The sequence below is a fragment of the Sus scrofa genome, chromosome 7 (assembly GCF_054392235.1).
Source record: "Sus scrofa isolate SSC_HxYL_T2T_F1_AM1 chromosome 7, Sscrofa_HxYL_maternal_Yorkshire_Landrace_v2.0, whole genome shotgun sequence".
NCBI classification, from domain to species: domain Eukaryota; kingdom Metazoa; phylum Chordata; class Mammalia; order Artiodactyla; family Suidae; genus Sus; species Sus scrofa.
In genome coordinates this window covers 83,009,826-83,029,379 of record NC_139389.1, presented here as the reverse complement: position 1 = coordinate 83,029,379, position 19,554 = coordinate 83,009,826, and the positions used below count along the sequence as shown (strand labels likewise).

General features: G+C 42.0%; 1 protein-coding gene across 11 annotated transcripts in view; it reads right to left on the bottom strand.

Moving 5' to 3' along the window:
• The window catches only part of STXBP6 (syntaxin binding protein 6), a 256,417-nt gene that overhangs the window by 46,029 nt on the left and 190,834 nt on the right, over window positions 1-19,554 (bottom strand). For all 11 annotated transcript variants that reach the window (XM_084966582.1, XM_005666218.4, XM_005666215.3 and 8 more), the window contains 2 exon segments: window positions 8,246-8,376; window positions 7,149-7,314 (listed from right to left, as the gene is read on the bottom strand). In XM_084966582.1, the coding sequence (XP_084822708.1) occupies window positions 7,149-7,314; window positions 8,246-8,376 (297 nt within the window).

Here is a 19,554-nt window from a genome sequence, read left to right as displayed (position 1 = left end):
AGTGTGAGGTTCACATCCCACAAAACCATTATTCATTGACAGAAAACATTAAAACAGGAGGAAGACATAAAAATTGTGGCAAGTGTTAACAGATTCTGTTCGAGAACTGTATTAATATATCTGAATTAAGACCAACCACGTCTACCACTTTTTTTTCCCCATAAGAACCCTGTTAGGATGCGTACAAGTGCTCTTTGTGCCAACATTTGTTACCTTACCTTGCCCATGCCCAGACCCTGGACCCTCACAAGGTGAAATATTCTCATACCTCATCCAGCGACGCCCCCTGTGTTGTCTGAGAGAAAAGTACCATACCAAGTCACAGTCTGACCCCAGAGGTTCTGTTCCACCCCAGGGGAATCCAGAGTAGAGCCATTCAGATCTCCTTTAGCATATCAGTCAGCTGGGGCAAATGAGGGCCAGCCTGCTACAAAGGAGACATCAGGGACATCCGTGTCCCTGGAATTCTAATAGAGCTCAGAAATCTGGGCATCGTACCATCACCTGAAGGTCTGCACATAGACTGACAATGCTTAAGAAACACCCTTTGATGATAAAAATACATAGCACTCCAAAATAGGCTGCTTTGTGGAAAAACAACCTGCCACACTCCAAATTCTGAATACAGCTAACATTGAAATGAAACGGTCCGGATTAGCTATTGCAATAAGAACTTATTTCTTCCTGCCCTTGTATGTCTGTCAGTTGTTAACCATCTTTAAAACACAGCTCAGCCATCACCCTGGTGCACTGCACTGTCTTATACCTGTTCACACTTGATGTCCCTCCAGGAAGGGAAGTAAAATTGGCAAGAGTGCCACCTCGGTTGTTGGATGACCACATGTAGCTTGGGACCTGACAAGGTGCTGAGCAAATGCTTGTGGAACCAGCTGGGCTTCAAACAATCTAGGTGGAGCCCACCAGGCAATAACTCACCTAGAACGGATGAAAGAGAGAGGCAGCTGAATGAGGAAGTCTAGGGTGTTGGGGCTCCGAATTCGAGAAAAGTGCTAGGCCATGCTTCACTTTAAATAGAACCTTGCCTTCAAGAATAAATCATTTTTTTTTGCAAGTAATTTATAATACTTATTAAAAAAGAAAATAAGTTTACAAAACATCTGTTTTGTGGGGCTAACACAGAAATCACCAACACCGTGAAAGATTTCCTTAGTTCAGCCTATTAGGCATCAAAATCATAGGCAAACAGTCATCACTACAGAAGGTCAGTGTAAATAAAATAGCATCAGGGAGCTACATGGGATTTGCTCACAGTTTATTAAGAAGCATGAAGAAAGCAAAGCAAGGTCCCCCTTGGGACTTTGACTTAATGACAGGTCTGTTCTAACTAAATGCTACTGTTTGGGGCAGACCATGATTTTTTAAAAAAAATAGTTCTTAAAATATGTTAGTTGAAAGCAAGTCTCTCTTCTGGAGTCTAAGTTCTACATGTGTGATTAACTCCTTCCAGGCATCTTTGAAGGAGTTCCCTGGTGCCCTAATGGTTGAAGATTTGGTGTTGTCACTGCCGTGGCCTGGGTTTGATCCCTGGGCCTGGGAACTTCTGTGTGCCATGGGCGTGGCCAAAAAAGTCATCTCTGAAGTATAAATGTTCTATCATATGTATAATAGTATATCATCATCTCTGCCTGTAATAAACAGAAAAAAGGTACTCTCTCTGAAGAAGTAAATAGGACCCACATGAACCCAAAACTTCATCTTTGGGGCCCCGTCACTTATAATACCATGTGACATTCCAGCAGTCAGACTGGCTCCACACCTCTGCCTTCCATCTCTATGGGGTGCTTGGTAGCTTAGGGACCCCACAATTGAATGAATGGTTTTGTATTTTTCAAGACGATTGACCTTTAATGAACTAGAAGAGAGGTAGGGTGGAGGTCAGGAATGCTCAAGGGGCTTGAGGACAAAGTTCTCTGACCACCCAGAGAAGAGAAGATGCCTGCAAAGATGCTGACTAAGGCAGAAGAAACCAGTGTGTCTCCCCTTCACACCTGCTTAGAGCACCCTGCCCTCTTTCAGTTTATGAGAGTCTTCACGTCTGTAGACTCTGGACATGTCTCCTGGATCCTTTAACCAGCACTAGAGGATCAAAGCTCCCTAGTCTGTCCTTTGGAGATAAGGAAATATCATGTTCAGAGGAGAGAATTTTTATACAAGCCAAGGAAATTATTTCTGTGTGACTGACTTTCCCCAAGGGAAGAAGAAAAACATGGTCATATGGGATATACACAATCAGTAAATGTAAGAAAAGAACTGTACAGAATTAAAGATGCTTAAATGATAATCCTATTTGAATTGGTATTAAAGAAAATGTGGTTCATGGTATCTGGCCTTATATTTAGGTCCTTAATCCAGTTGGAGTTTATTTTTGTATATGGTGTTAGAAAGCATTCTATTTTCTTTTTTTACATGTGGCTGTCCAGTTTGCCCAGCACCATTTATTGAAGGCCAGATACTGTAAAACTCCTAGAGGAAAACATAGGCAGAACGCTCTTTGACATAAATCACGGCAACATCTTGTTTGACCCATCTCCTAGAATATGACGATAAAGACACAAATAAAACCAATGGGACCTAATTTAACTCAAAAGCTTTTTGCACAGCAAAGGAAGTCATTAAAAAAAGGAAGAGACAACCCACAAAATGGGAGAAAATCTTTAAAACAATGCAACAGACAAGGGCCTAATCTCCAAAATATATAGACAACTCATACAGCTCAATAACAACCAAAAAAACCCAGCCCAATTAAAAATGGGCATAAGACCTATATAGAACATTCTTTAAAGAAGACATAGCTCATGAAAAAATGTTCAGCATCACCAATTATTAGAGAAATGCAAGTCAAAACTACAGTGAGGTACCACTTCACACTGGTAAGAATGGCTATCATTAACAAGTCAACAAATAACAAATGCTGGAGAGGGTGTGGAGAAAAGGGTACCCTCCTTCATTGTTGGTGGGAATGTATATTGGTACAGTATGGAGGTACCTCAGAAAACTAAATATAGAATTACCATATCACCCTGCGATCCTACTGTCAGGCATCTATCCCAAGAAAATTTTCATTGAAAAAGATAGACACACCCCAGTGGGCACTGCAGCACTATTCGTGATAGCCAAGACATGGAAACAACCTAAATGTCCATCGACAGATGAATGGATTAAAAAGACGTGGTCCATGTATGCAAGGGAATACTACTCAGTCATAAAAAGACAAACTAATGCCATTTTCAGCAACATGGATGGAACTAGAGATTCTCATACTAAGTGAAATAAGCCAGAAAGAAAAAGACAAATACCATATGGTATCACTTATTTGTGGAATCTAAAATCATGGCACAGATGATCCTGTCTACAAAACAGAAGGAGATCATGGCCAAGGAGAGCAGACTTGTGGTTTCCAAGGGGGACGGGGGAGGGAGGAGATGGGTGGGCAGTTCGAGGTTTTTGGATGCAAACTGTTACATTTGGAATGGATGTGCAATGGGGAACTGTGCATTATTGGGTCACTCTGCTGTACAACAGAAACATGAAGAAACATTTAAATCAACTATACTTTAATAATAAAAAAAGAAAAGCGTGGTTCAGTGGCAGTCAGGCGGATGTCCTTCAAAATCACTGGGCTTCACTTTTCCCAGTGATGGGGTTAGACCAGAAATACAGTTATCGAAGAGGCTTAGTGAGTGGCCAGGGCTCCAGCATCTCCCTCATTCCCTCCCTTCCTCTCATCTCTTTAACATTTTCAAGTTCTGATGATCAAAAACAAGCAAACAAAAAGCAAGATGACTTTAAAGCTCCCGGATGATTCCAGCATTCGTAGGACACAAAAAATTGCTTAAGTATTATTATCTTAATGATATACCTGTGATAATTAAAAGTAGGTAAAAAGTTAAAACTGCCCATAATCTCTGGCCTTCTCCTCTTGGCTCCCTTTTTAAATACCTAATAATGTGCAGGCTAAAAAAGTTCCAAAAATCCCTGCACAACTCCAGGGGGCAACATTCCTACTAAAGACAATGTTATCGGTGTTCCCTGGAGCGTCCCACACAGCGGCTGCAAAGAAGATGCTTTTAGAGTGGAGAGAGGCTGTGTTTGAATCTGAGCTCTGCCACCTGAGGACAAAGACAATATATATGCCCCTTGGCAGGCTGTTTAATAATCTCTCTGCCTCTATTTCCTTATCTGTAAAATGGAGATAATAAATTGCATTTCTCAAGGCTGCTGTAAAAACTGAGATAATGGACTTAATGAACCTGGTGGAGGACAGCACACCAACATCAACATTAGTTCTCCAACATCACAAGACCTATCACATTTCCCACATAGAAAACATCTCTGTCTAGCACTTGTGGCCCATACCGTAAGGACAGATCAAAAGACACTGCGAAATCTGGAACAGATCTCATCTGCTGAAGATGGGGTAGGTACCCTAAAAGTTAAAGGGTCAGAATGTAATCACCCGAAAATTATGCAGTCTTTAAGTCTCTGAATTGGGATAACTGGCTGAAAGGAAGACTAATCAGCATGTTAATTAAGTAGGGTGTGTTGCTACAACTGCTATCAAGGATAAGCAACTGTTTAAATAAGACAGGCTGTACTCATTAAGGACTTATGTGCTGCCAACAAATTACAATGTGCTTAATTCAAACATTTTTGCCTCCCTTGGGAATCCAGAACTAGTCAGTATTTCACTGCACTAACTCTTTCATTTGATTCTTAAGAAATGATTAACCTACACAAGACAGCTGTAGCTTAGGAATTAGAGATTCTCCAGTGATAGTGCTGAGAGGGATTTTAGACATGATTTAGTCTAACCTCCATATGTTACCCACCAGGGAAAACTGAGGTCTAAAGAAGATGAGAGCCACACCTACGGTCATGAAAGGCAGGGTCAATTCTGGCACTTGGTCTCATTAACTTAATCATTTTCTTACAACAGGAAATCAAATTTTAGATTTATGCAATACACATACCAACAACTTAACATTGCTTATATGGTTTCCTATCTCAACTCATAATTTGGGGTTTAAAGAGCAGCAGAGGTATCAAAAGATTGGGTCAATGACAGAAGCAGCTGGGTAGGAATGGGTGGGAAGGTCTGAGGATACTTGAGAAGGTAATGCATATGGAAAGGTTCTTAGGGACCTGCCAGTCTTGGGTTTGGGCAGTGACAATTAGGGTCTACTAAGAGTCCAACTATAGAATAATTTTCTGCATCCAAGACATAGCAAAGTGACGAGCTCACAGTAGGTACTTGGTACTTACAGGTATATGACTGGATGATGAGCCAAGAATGAATGAAGGCATGAAAGAGCCTATTTGTTCTGAGAGAAGAAACGACAGCTTCAGAGGTGACAGAGAAGAGGGCTCCCTAGCACCACCCCAAAGGAAGGAGGAGAAGCATCTGGAAGCTCTCCCTACACTCCACAGGAAGGAGGTGGCTTGCTTCCCTCGCAGGGACAGTGGAGTGCGTCTGTGCCCCCCTTGCTTCCCCCTCGCATCTCCTCTCCATTCTGAGGAAATGCAGTCGTCCCCATGGAAGTGCTTCTGCTTCCAATGCTCTCTGCTCCCAGGATGGAACCTGGAGGAGTGGGATGCTCAAGGGAAGTCTATGTCCCAGGGGAACAGAGATTTCAAATCCACATGTCACACTGTTTCTAGGAGACTTGGCTGAAATGCCAGCCAGGCGAGCTACTGACCATACTGATACCGACGGAGAAAATATTTCATAGCAAGGACTTAAGATCAGGGAATACATTTGATTCTAGCAGAGCAGAGAAAATCCCAAGGAAGAATGAGGGAAAGCTGGGATTTCCTGGCCAGTTTTCCAGTCCCTGAAAATGTGGCCATCTGTGGTCCTCAGCAGGGTGCTCTGACCTTCGGACCAGTCTGTTAGGGCTGGACCTTTGAAGCAGGATTCGTCTGAACAGCCGATGGCAGCACAGACATGATGGAAAGTTTTATCTCATTATAGTTCCCAAACAGTAAGAAGTTTGTTTGATAGTTCCTCTCCTTTCCACATCCATGTCTAATCTTTTTTTTCACTTCTGTACCATAGGATGTGGCTACTCCAAACAAAACATGCACTTATTATTTATTATATTGTCCTAGAACTACACAGAGAAGCTGTAACACAAGCGTCTGCATCAGTGTCTGCGAGAGACCTTTCAAGGTTCACCTCATGTGAGCCTGTTCCTTTTTAAGAGGAACATGGACATTTCAGTGGACAGTAAAGAGGTACTGACAGTGTCTTCTCCACACAACACCGAGCAGACCGATGGAAAAATGACAGTGTGCACAGTGTCGCTGGGTCGGAATAATGGATTCTGCCTCATGTTCATGTGAAAGATACATACAGCTCAAGGGGATGATTCAGTGTCCCTCATGTGACCTTCGCTTGACATTTGATTAAGACAAGTTGGTACATTTTTGAAAAGGTGCTTCCAAAACCAGGAGAACAGGTCCGTGAAAAGACCAGTGATACAAACACTCTTCCTCAACTCAGAGTGATGGGCAAGGCTTCTATATTTTTAGCATAGTTTCAATTCTCAAAACAGAAATGCCACCTAAAGCAGTGCGCTAAGCACCCTCTAAATGTTTCTCATTACACTGCCAAAGCTGGTACTTGCCCTGTTAGGCTGGCTCCCTCATCGCAACTCAGCTCTGCCTGTGGCTCAAGGAAGAAACGTGAGACTAGTTGCTGTCGGAAAGAAAGGGACTACATCTGTTGGAACGGTCATGTTAATATTTGTGAAATATCTTGAGAAATACTAGGAATTCTGTTTTTAGCACAGGAAGCAGGGTTCTGTGATGAAATTACAGAAATGGTAGCGAAGAAACCAAATGGAAAGGCTTTTCTAATCAAAAGGGATGAGTTTGTTTTCATAGTACAAATAATCTTAACCAAGCAGTGAATTCCTCTAAAAAGATCAGCTTTTGGAAATGAATGAAAACAGCACCGCGGCTGGATGAGCATGCATGAACTCCTCCGAATGACCCTCATGCAGTCTAGCTCTGAGCACCTTGATTTTTTTTTTTTTTCTGGTCTTGAGGCTGTCGAACCCCTAACTCTTAAGTAAAAGTGAGTCTAAGGAAACAGGATGACTAAAGCCAAATAAACGCCCACTCACCTCCCATGATTTTGGACTGGCAGTTGATAAACTCCGGCTTCCTGTCTGTGAGGTAGCGCTGGCAGGTGTGGTGGAGGATCTGGAAGAAGGTGCATTTTTCCGAGGCTGTGCTGGCTACCCACTGGTCAAAAGCATTTTCAAACAACAAATCAAACTCGGCAGAATCCTGGAGAAGACAGTGAAATAATGACTGATCTATAAAACCTGCTGCTTCCAGTTGACCACATCAAGAGACTTGTAAAGGCTAAAATGCTTTGCAAAGACTTTTGGTCCTAATCACAAGACTCACTGTTATGAGCACCTCGGTGTGTTGAGAGGACACCTTTCTCTGTTTATCAAGCAAACCTCAAATCTCACAGTATTTTTAGATGTCCCCAGGAAGCTAAGAGCTCAGAAGTCCCTTTAGTTTAACTGCCCATCAGCTTGTGTCAGAATTCACACGACATATTGTCTTCCCAATTACTTGGAAAAGGTTTCCTTCAGGTTCTTGGCACTGAACAGTATTAATCTTGTCCTCAATATTTGGGAGTGAAAGATTACCCTGTACCATTTCAGTGTACAGTTACCTTTTACATTTTATTTTTCCTCCTTATTGATGTCTTTTACGGTGAATGCGTGTGAGCAAAGGGAATGTACTTGGCAGAGATAACGCAGCCATGAAAGAGTTCTCTCATTTGGTCTGAGAGAATCCTAATATATCATTCTTTAGGGTGCTCGTCACTTATCTGACTTTGGTAAATAAACCTCTTCACTGGTGGCCTTTGGAGATAAATGGAGCATTGATGACATGGTTTTTCATATTGACAATCATAGACATGATTATATGAACTCTGCTCTTTGCACTTGGCTGCTGAGCGTATGACTGGAGGCAGCATTTCTTCAGTATGCATCCCCTTAGGTGCCTCCATCAAACATGGTGAAAAGATTTATAATTTCCCAGAAGAAGGGCACAGGACTCAGAAAGTCTTAGCCACGTAACGGAAATGGAGAAATAGCCGTGTGAAAAATGACTCAGACAACCACCACCCTGCCAAGGTCGATGAGAGAGTCATTGTGTGAAAAGAACACCTTCGCTCAGCACTGGACAGTTCACTCACCCGATTAGGATCGATGCCATTAACCTGGCGAAGCTGCTCAAGCATCCACTGTGATCTCCGTACAAACGACGTGGAGCCTTCAAACTGTTTGACCTTCGTGATGGATGCCTGCGTGGGTTTCTTGTTTGTCACTGCCGAGAAAAGACCACTCAGATTAGTGGGTGTGCAGGGTGCTCCTTCAGGGGTATTTCTATCTTCTATCTATATGCATATGTGCAATGAGAGAAAGATTTTATATATATATATATCTTTGTGTGTGTGTATGTGTGTGTGTAGAGAGAGAGAGAAATATATACATCTGTGTGTATATACATGCGTGTGAGTATGGGGTGGGGGAGAGGAGTGGGGAGGGAGAAGGAGAGAGAAATACAGAGAGAGAAAGAGAGAGAAAATTCAAAGGAATGAACATGTGTGTCTTTAGTGAGAGATGGACTCCAAAGAAATAGAAGTTATCATCTGCACCCTCAAGCAGCTACAACATAATTATAACTGTACGGGCAGCTTCATTTCTGGCTTCATCCACTCACAAGGAACACGCGCAGGAAGGATTAACACCAAGCGCCTCTAAGGGAGGCTACAAATGCACAATGATGGCCAGCAGGGAAGGCAGCACATAGGGGTGATAGGCATTGGGGGTGGGGTGGGAAAGGCTGCGTTTTAAAGAGAGTGCAGGTTATGATTTGCCTGCGGAACTGCAATGCATATTTCTAATTTTATAGTCCAGTGTAAATATTCCAGGCTTTAGTGATAAGAAGTAATATCTCACACACAGAAAAAAAGAGAACTATTTGGCTTTAAGGTAGAGTCGGGTTTGTATCTCGTTTGCATCTGATTATAGCTGTATTTGACATTCTGGGAACTGCACTCCCACCCCTGCCCATCCCCCACCCCATATGAATTCCTGAGGTCACCACACCTGCAGGGCCAAGACAGTCCTCTCAGCCTTAGTCAGTTCTCCGTTCCATGCTGAGGATGGACCTTGTCACCTCTCAGACAGAGGTCAAGCACTAGTCACCAGGAGAGTCACTGTGAATACTTTCTCTGCCGGCTAACTTTGTGACTTAGAGCCTCAAGGGAGAGGACATAGTTGAGCATTTTAAAAGGGTTTTCCTAAAAGCTCCTCCTGAGCCCTGGCTGTAGGAATTGTAAGACTAAATAGAAACATGCTATTCAAGGAATGAGGAAAGGCCTAAAGCACCCCTCATAGTAATGAATGCAATCCTAGTGAGACTGTGCAACAGTGGCAACTCTTAGTTTCAAATAAGATCCCACACTTTCAAATGCCCATGCAAATGCTCAACAGATGGCAAAAAAGAAGGCTTGTGGGATGAGAGACAGAAAACACCTATTCCAGTCACGGCTGGTGTAAGAAGGCTCTCCTTCATGTATACGAGAGTTTAACCCAGCTCATTTCCTGGCTTAAAGCAGGAAAGCAGCCGCCAAAGAGGAAAGAAATGCGGGCACGGTGCCTCTAGTTCTGGTGAGCACCCTATGTTTCCAGGACTGGGCTGCTTTTAGGGTCTCAGGATAATCTCCTCCCTTTGCTCCTAACCAGATTTTAGCAAACGTTAAAAAAAAAAACAAAAAACAAAAAACAAATAATGCTGGGGTTTACTGCCCATTACTTCAGTTATATTTGGCTAAAAGCTTATGAAACATTTCACAGCAATTACATTTCCTTTCATGGTTAGAAAGTCATCATTCCCTTAACACCCACAATCAAGGAAATTTTATAGTCTTCCATTCACAAATGGCCTGTCTGGCCTACAGCTCCATGTATAAGCTTATTTAAGTCCCATTAGGAACAACCGTTCCCCTAACTAAATTCAGGCACAATTACCAGTCTGCCCAAGGCTGTCTATCCACTTAAGTTCATTCATTTATTTTGTGTGTCTATACCACACCAAAGGAAGACCTAATATGTTTCTCTGATACTCATGCCTTCCCCTGCTGTTTTAATGTTAAAGGAAACAACACACCTGGAATATATGTGGGTCCTAAAATGTGCTTAAAAGATTAAAGAATGCTTTTCAATAACAGGAAAACATGGGTTCCTGTATTAGACACACACCCCTAAACACACAAAGAGGATTTCCTCTTTTGTTTATGTAAATCACGCGACATTTAGGCATCCTGGGAAACATGAAGGCTTTCCTTCTAACTTCAGTTAAAGTTGTTGTGAACTCCTATTTTTATTTCTGGTCCTGTCATTTCCAAGTAGTTTACAGCATTATAAAAGTTCAAACAGAATGTAAGATTGCTGTAATTATTGGCATGTTTTAGAATTGACATTTTAGGAAAGCAAGTTCCATTAGAAGCATGTCACTGAAATCAGAACGGCAGGAACTCCACCCACCCACCCACCCAGTGAATGCCCCGCAGAATTGTTCAATAGCGATCACACTGCAGAATGGGCTCCCCCTACCCCCCCTTTTAAAGCTGCACCTGTGGCAAATGGAAGTTCCCAGGCTAGGGGTCAAATCGGAGCTGCAGCTGCCAGCCTACGCCACAGCCATAGCAACACCAGATCCAAGCTGTGTCTGCAACCTACATGGCAGCTCACAGCAGCACCAGATCCTTAACCCACTGAGTGAAGCAAGGGATCGAACTCCACATCCTCATGGCTACTAGTTGGGTTTGTTACTGTTGAGCCACAACGGGAACTTCCAGAGTGGTCATTTTTAATGAAGGAAGTTACAACTTAATTCATTCCTGTTTTCTTTCCCTCTATTAGTTTATTCCTTGCCCAGTTCTTGGAATCTGACAGTCTTCCTGGGCACTGAGCCCGGTTTGGTTTAATTTTTGTTTATTGTTATTATCTCCAACATCCCAGTTTCTATTTTGAAGCAGGTGCCTTAAAATTATATTATTATATACACATTATATAGAATTAAATAAAGACTTTCCCCTTCTGAAATCAAAACACTTGCACAATGACACCATTGCCAGACTTTCTGAGTTCTGTGCTAGAAGGAGCCTTCTTTTAACCCCTTCCCGTTCTGCTGTTTTCAGGGTTCATACTGTTAAAAATACGTCAGTCAGGAGGTCCCGTCATGGCGCAGTGGAAACAAATCTGACTAGGAACCATGAAGTTTCGGATTCGAACCCTAGCCTTGCTCAGTGGGTTAAGGATCCAGCGTTGCCATGAGCTGTGGTGTAGGTCACAGATGCAGCTCAGATCTGGTGTTGCTGTGGCTCTGGCATAGGCTGGCAGCTGTAGCTCCAATTAGACCCCTAGCCTGGGAACCTCCATATATGTGGTTGTGGCCCTAAAAGGACAAAAAAAAAAAAAAATAGTCAAATTCCGGATGTCTAATGACAAACAGTAATTTACCTTCTCCCTCCTAAAGAAAGCTAATTAATAGCATCTCTTCCAACCAAATGACCTGGATCAGTAACATCATAGTGCTGTATGTTCACCTGCTCCCATATGATAGATTCCATATTCATTATTTTGAAGAGCTTTAAATAGCTATTATTTTTATAGCTTTGAATAGCTTTAATGATGAAGTAATCAGGGCATTTCTGTTATGTCTTCAGCATTCATGAGGAAAAGGTAAATATATAAGCATTTAAAGGGGTTATGATACTCCCGGGTAAGACCCCTCAGAATCAGCCCAGTCCCCCGGTATTTTACTCCAACCTGCACATCAGAATCACCTGGAAGTTTTATAACAAAAATGCCAAACACTGTGAAACAGAATCCTTTGGGGGTGTGGCCCTGGCATCCATATTTCAAATGTCTCACGCTGACCCTGAGGCTCTTTAACTGCTGAGAACCACTGAACTGTGTATTTACTCATTTAACAAATGGTTATAGAACATTTATTATATGGAAGACAGGAAGTAAGTTTTGTTGGCAATTCATATATTGAATAAAATGTGGTTCTGAATCAAGAACTTTGGTGGAGAGGAGATAAGAATGACGGAAAAGACTATTAAATTGTAATAGGATAAATGACATAGGAGTCATCTGAAGTGCAGGGGAAAGAGGGGCCTTTAAGGACCAAAGTAGAGTTGAGGAAAGTCAGAGAGGTTTCATGAAGCAGCCACATTCCAGGCAGTATAACATTAGCCCTCACCTGAATGTCTGTGACTTTCCCCAAAAGACTTTCTGACCAGCTTGGCCATTCAAACTGAAATACAGGACACTGGACCATCTTTAAAAACTCCTTGACAGGAGTTCCCGTTGTGGCGCAGTGGTTAACGAATCCGACTAGGAACCATGAGGTTGCGGGTTCGGTCCCTGCCCTTGCTCAGTGGGTTAACGATCCGGCGTTGCCGTGAGCTGTGGGGTAGGTTGCAGACGCGGCTCGGATCCCGCGTTGCTGTGGCTCTGGCCTAGGCTGGTGGCTACAGCTCCGATTCAACCCCTAGCCTGGGAACCTCCATATGCCGCAGGAGCGGCCCAAGAAATAGCAACAATAACAACAACAACAACAACAAAAAGACAAACAAACAAACAAGCAAACAAACAAACAAACAAAAAACTCCTTGACAAAGCAATCTTGAGAAAGAACAAGCTAGAGGTAGTATGTGCCCTGATGTCAAACTGTACTGCAAAGCTACAATAATAAAAACAGTGTGGTGCTGGTACAAAATCAAAGATCAGTGGAACAGCATAGACACCGCAGAAATAAGTCCATGCATATATGATCAATTAATTTCAACAAGGGATCCAAAAATATACACTGGGGAAAAGGCAGTCTCTTCAATAAATGGTGTTGGGAAAACTGAGCAGCTACATGCAAAAGAATAGGACTTACATCATTTACAAAAATAAACTAAAAATGAATTAAAGACTTAAATGTAAGACCTGAGGCTATAAAAATCCTAGAGGAAAATATAGGCAGTATGCTCTTTGACATTGGTCTTAGAAATTTTTTTTTGAATGTGTCTCCTCAGGCAAGGGCAGCAAAAGCAAAAATAAATGAATGGGACTGTATCAAATGAAAGAGCTTTGCACGGTGAAGGAAAGCATCAACGAAATGAAAAGGCAACCTACTGAATGGGAGAAGATAATTGCAAATGATGTATCTGATAAAGGGTCGATATCCAAAATATATAAGGATTCACACAACTCAGTGTCAGAAAAAAAAAGCTAAACAATCCAATTAAGAAATGGGCAGAGGAGTTCCCGTCGTGGAGCAGTGGTTAACGAATCCGACTAGGAACCATGAGGTTGCGGGTTCGGTCCCTGCCCTTGCTCAGTGGGTTAACGATCCAGCGTTGCCGTGAGCTGTGGTGTAGGTTGCAGACGCGGCTCGGATCCCGCGTTGCTGTGGCTCTGGCGTAGGCCAGTGGCTACAGCTCCGATTCCACCCCTAGCCTGGGAACCTCCATATGCCGCGGGAGCGGCCCAAAGAAATAGCAAAAAGACAAAAAAAAAAAAAAAAAAAAAAAAAATGGGCAGAGGGCCTGAATCGACATTTCCCCCAGGAAGACATACAGATGGCCAACAGACCCATGAAAAGATGTTCAACATCACTAATCATTAGGGAAATGCAAATCAAAACCACATGAGATATCACTTCACACTGTCAGAATGATTGTTAACAAAAAGATAACAAATGTGAGTGAGGAAGTGCAGAAAAGGGAGCAATAGGTGAGAGTGTAAATTGGTGCAACCACTATTGAAAACAGTATGGAGGATCCTCAAAAAATTAAAAATAGAATTATAACATAATCCAGCAATTCCACTTCTGGGTATTTATCCAAAGAAAAGAAAAACACTAGTTTGAAAGATATATGCCCCCCCATGTTCATTCCAGCATTATTTACAACAGCCAAGATACTGAAGCAACCTAAGTGTTCATCAATAAATGGGAAGACAAAGAAGATGCGGTACATGAATACAGTGGAATATTACTCAGCCATAAAAGGAACTTTTGCTCTTTGTGATAACATGAATGGACCTATAAGATATTATGATAAGCCAAATAAGTAAGACAAAGAAAGACATATCCTGTATTATTTCACTTACAGGTGGAATCTAAATCAAACGAATAATCAAAACAAAACAGGAAAAGACTCATAGATACAGAAAACAAAACTAGTGGAGTTCCTGTCGTGGCTCAGTGGTTAACGAATCCGACTGGGAACCATGAGGTTGTGGGTTCAATCCCTGCCCTTGCTCAGCGGGTTAACGATCCGGCATTGCCGTGAGCTGTGGTGTGGGTTATAGACACGGCTCGGATCCCGAGTTGCTGTGGCTCTGGTGTAGGCCGGTGGCTACAGCTCCGATTAGACCCCTAGCCTGGGAACCTCCATATGCCACAGGAGCGGCCCAAGAAATGGCAAAAAGACAAAACAAACAAACAAACAAAAAACTAGTGGTCATCAATGGGCAGGTGGGGAGGGGGTGGGATGAAACAGGTGAAGGGGATTACGAGGCACAAACTTGCAGTTACAGGTCATGGGGATGTCATATACAGCATAGGGAACACAGTCAATAACACTGCAATAACTTTGTATGGCCGTAGGGGTTATTGTTATGATTAAACTGTAATGTATATAAATGTTGAAACACTATATTGTACAACTGAAACTGATATAAACTGAATGTCAACTATACGTCAATAGAAATAAAATAAATAAAGGTAAAAACTTCTCAAGGGCACCACAAAGCACTCAGAATAAAACCCAAGCCCCTGGATGATCTGGCCCTTGAGTACCTCTTCATTCTCTTCTCACTCCATTTTCCCTTCCGTCCACCAGGTTACAGCCATTTATTGCTCCCTGGAAACCACCTCTTTCAACCCTTCGCACATGCTGTTCCCTTCGTAGAAAAACCCTTTCCCTGTTTTTTGTTTTTTTTTTTTTTTTTTTTTTTAAATAGTTGTCTCTTGAAATTCACATTTCAGCTTACAAGTCAATTCCATTGAAAAACCTTCTGTGATCTTTTTATCTAAGTAGGTTCCTCCACTGTGTTTTTCTTTCACTGAACTCTGTTCATTTCAAGACAGGTTCACTTCAAGCCTGGGTAAAATATTCAACATTTGCTTCTCTGACATATTTGTGAAGAATGGAAACCAGAATTGCTGTCATATCCATCTAGTTCTGAAATACGGAAGATGTGGATAAAGCCCGACACAGATCTAAGCTACCTCCTACCAGGGTATGCTATAGGAGCCTATAAATTGACATATGTATTTCCATAGCATTTAAAAATTTTAGAATATTTTAAATACAGCTTCTGCTTTTTTCTCCTGTGCTTGACAACATCTCTGTGATCGAGGCAAGGTTATTGCTCTTATTCCCTATTGTATTTATAGACAATGAAACTGAGGCACAGAAAGAGTTGACTTGCAAAAGCAATACTGTTAATGAATGGAAAAACTGGCATAAACAGTGAAAGTGTACTGCTCTTGCCACTACAGATTTTGGCTGCAATGTCAAATGTCACATTTTATTGGGTGTTAAAGAATATCACAACATAGATGTTCTCCTTGATGTAATCAAAAACTTAACTGGAAATGGCTTCTCTAAGGCAATTGGAAGGCAATACATTTGGGGGTTATCTAAGCCTAATGTTCTTTTCACTTATTCCCACCCCTGGAACCCACTGCTGTCTATGGTGGTATCAGAGGAAGACAGAAGCATGGGGCAAACCAAATTCAGGTCCCTCTGCTACCAGTTCTGATAAAAAGAATGTGGTTTTCAGGGCTGCATATCTCCTCTTTAGCCTTCCTGTAGGCTTCCTTGATCTATATCTCAGCTGTAGTTAAGAAGCAGTGTTAGAAATTATGCCTAAAATATCGCCATCATTACATAAGTGGTGTAGCATTTCTAGCTCATAAACTAATGGCCAAAAGATTTAAAAAAAAATGGCCCAGCCATGAGACATTGTCCAAAAATAGGACACTTAGCCATAGTCCAAGAGGGGAGACACCCAGCCTTACTTTTGTCCATATCAGAAGATTCTATTTATTTTTTTAAATTAAAAAAAATTTTTTTTTTGCCTTTTATGGCCGGCATATCGGAGCTACAGCTGCCAGCCTGTGACACAGCCACAGCAACATCGGATCTGAGCCTCGTCTGTGACCTACACCACAGCTCACAGCAACACCATATCCTTAACCCACTGAGTGAGGCCAGGGATCGAGCCCACAACCTTATGGTTCCTAGTTGGATTCATTTCCCCTGTGCCATGGGACAGGAACTCCCCAGATGATTCTTTTTAATTAAAACCAATAAGCCAGCCAGTAGGGAAGCACCATCTAGTCAGATCAAATCTAGTGCTGTGTCAAGTCAGGAATGGCTGGTGGAGGGGACCAAGGCTGACGAGGAAGAGAAGTACAGCCATGCGGGTTACTTGCATGTGATGCAAAACTGCAGAAGACGTGTTCTGCTAGGGATGAAGAGGCTGATCCTCCATTTCAAGGTCCAATGATTGGGAGACTTTTTTTCTTTTTTCTAAGTTACACTCCTTCCTCTACAATCTCATTATTCACAGCATCATTTCTCAATCATCCCAACTAGGAAAATCGATTCTGCCTAAATACAGGATAGCTCGTCTCAAATTTAAGATCTCGTTTTAAAGAAAACAAGTAATCAGCATTTATAAAATGATGACTCGCCACCTCTACATCCCCGACCATCTCATTTCCCACAAATACTGTATATTACTAACCTTTGCACACACATTTCTTTTACACATTAAAGTTAAATTGCATCGTTATAACTTGATGTGGTCATTTCTAAAAAAAAAAAAAGGTACTGAAAAATAAATTGTATCTACAACATAGTTTGATATTAAAGCTAGGCAGCTAAAGTGCAGAATTTACCACACCTGTACCTAAGATACATTAAAATTTCATCATTCTTCGTCCTCTCATGATCTCACAGTTGGGTGAAGGCCAGCGTTTTGTGGCATGCCTTAGCCCTCTGCTCTGCTGGAGTTTAATGGCCAGACATTTTTGATTCTGACGACACTGTTGATGATAAATAAACAATTTGGGGCAAGGAAAAAAGTGATGTTCACATATATTCTCCTCAGAGTTGCTCTCTGGCTGTGTCAGAGGTGACTGACATAGGGGAAAAAAGAAATCTTCTGAGATGTGATTCGGGAAGTAAAAGCAAGTTGGAGTGTGCCCTCTGGGTGCTGATGTGGTGAAGAAATGGGCTAAGAGGAAAGGTGAGAATTGTTATTCTTGCTGCTCTTCCAAAACTCTAAAGTATGCGAATTCCAGGTGGATTTCACAGAATCTGTGGAGAAATAAATTTCCGGTCTGAGGTTGTATCAGCAATTTTAACCAGTGAAATGGCTGAATGTCTACAAAGTTTAGAAGCAAGTATATCTAGATTTTTACCTCAAATATTTTCAGAACAAGTCCCATCATCATTGCTCTCGTTGGTGGGGAATGGAGCATGGTGCTCTCACACGGGGTGATCATATGCTTCTGACACTGTTTCGCAAAGTTTGTCATAATTTAGGGACATTGTTTTTTAGACTCCACAGGCTCCCAGACTGGACCAATTCATGAAATGCCCAAGCTAGTCTTTAGGGCTCTATTCTTCTCCTCCCATCTTAGGTCTTGGGGGCTTGCTGGCCAATTCCTGGCAGGATCTAAATGGGCCTGCAAAAGCATTCTTGAATCTGCATGTTTTTAGGAAGAAAATTTTAATGCAAATAAACAATAGCCACCACAACCAAAATGGTGGACTTTCAGTCATGACCACCGTGCCAGGGAGGAAAACCACTGTTTGTCCTTTCACAGTCTCTGCTCTCCTCATCCTAAACAGGAGGGAAGGGGATAGTCAGTGCACAGGGCTTTAGGGTTTGTTTCTTAAAGGCAGACTTCTATGGTCTATGGGAGAGATAATCACCAAGAAAGGAGCTTTCCACACAAACAACTCCTTCATCGATATTACTAGTTCTCAGGGCTGTACCTACAACACATTCTCACCCCCAAACTGGAGGAGGAAAAAGAAGAGATTCAAAGTCTAGGAACTTTCTCTGAAGGGATACCCCCAAATTTTTTTGTATTGGAAACTTCTTTTTTGTAAATAAGTTTGGATGAGTCCTTCAGTGGAAAGAGAAGAATAAGAAACATCCTGTAGCAAGCATTCTTCAAGAAGGATGCTTTTAATATGAAGGTCCAGCATCACATCCAGAGTAGCCAACCACAACTACATTTGCAGAGCAAGCAACCCCCTACACCAACTCTGTAGTGAGTACCAGCTGGTTTTCCTATTTCCAACTTACCAACAAGGAGACAGTGTTACTTTTGGAATGTACAACTTCAGGGTCTCATGCCAACATGAGCTCCAGCTGGCACTTTTAAAATCAGGTTCCTTCCAATTTTAGTGCCCTAACCCTGTTCAAAATTTTACTGTCACTGTAAAAATATATAGACTTTTATTTTCAAAGGGTTTTCTACTCTTCAAGTCAATGGCAGGCTCGGGTCCACCATAGCTAGTTCTGGGCTGTTAAATCTTTAGCTCGAAACCAGGAAGCTTAATCCTCAGAAGGTTGAGTTCCCCATCACGAGATGGGTGCTGCCCCCTCTAGACTTACCATGATGCCCTCTCTGTTATAAACAAATTCACAGTGCCGGTCTGTGTACACATACACACATAGTACCAATCCATGTATACACACAGAAATGAATGAGCCCATCCACAAAGGGCTCCGCCAACAAAAGGAAGGAGAGTAATGGAGTTCCCATCATGACTCAGTGGTAAGGAACCCAACTAGTATCCATGAGGTTGCAAGTTTGATCCCTGGCCTCGCTCAGTGGGTTAAGGCTCTGGCGTTGCTGTGAGCTGTGGCTGTGGCCAGCAGCTGCAGCTCTGATTGGTCCCCTAGCCTGGGAACTTCCATGTGTCATGGGTAGCCCTAAAAAGCAAAAAAAAAAAAAAAAACAAAAAAACGAAAAACGGAAGGAAGGAGAGTAAGAACACTTGAAACCATGAATGAGCCAATAACTTATTTCAGGTTCAACTGTTCTGTTTCAAGATGGAGCCGTAGTTGTAAAGGATTCAAACTATTTCCTTATTAGAAAAGAAGGGTATCCTGGGAACCAAAGGCAAAGAAAATGGTAAAAATGAAGAAGTTATACAAATATTAGGAAACCAGAGGAAGAAAAATTTGTGGCTTAAGGCCTTTTTAAAGCAATATTTTTTTGCCTATCTTTTTTATTTGAGCAGCACTTCTCTTAAGCATTTCTGCTTGTCCCAGCCTCCCAGAAAACACAATTTCAGGCCTGAGATTCAGCAACCCAAGGTTTCCCATTGTGCTTAGGTTTTTAGCTTCCTTAGACTTTTCCCATAGACCTATGGATAACATCGATTTGCATGAATTTGGG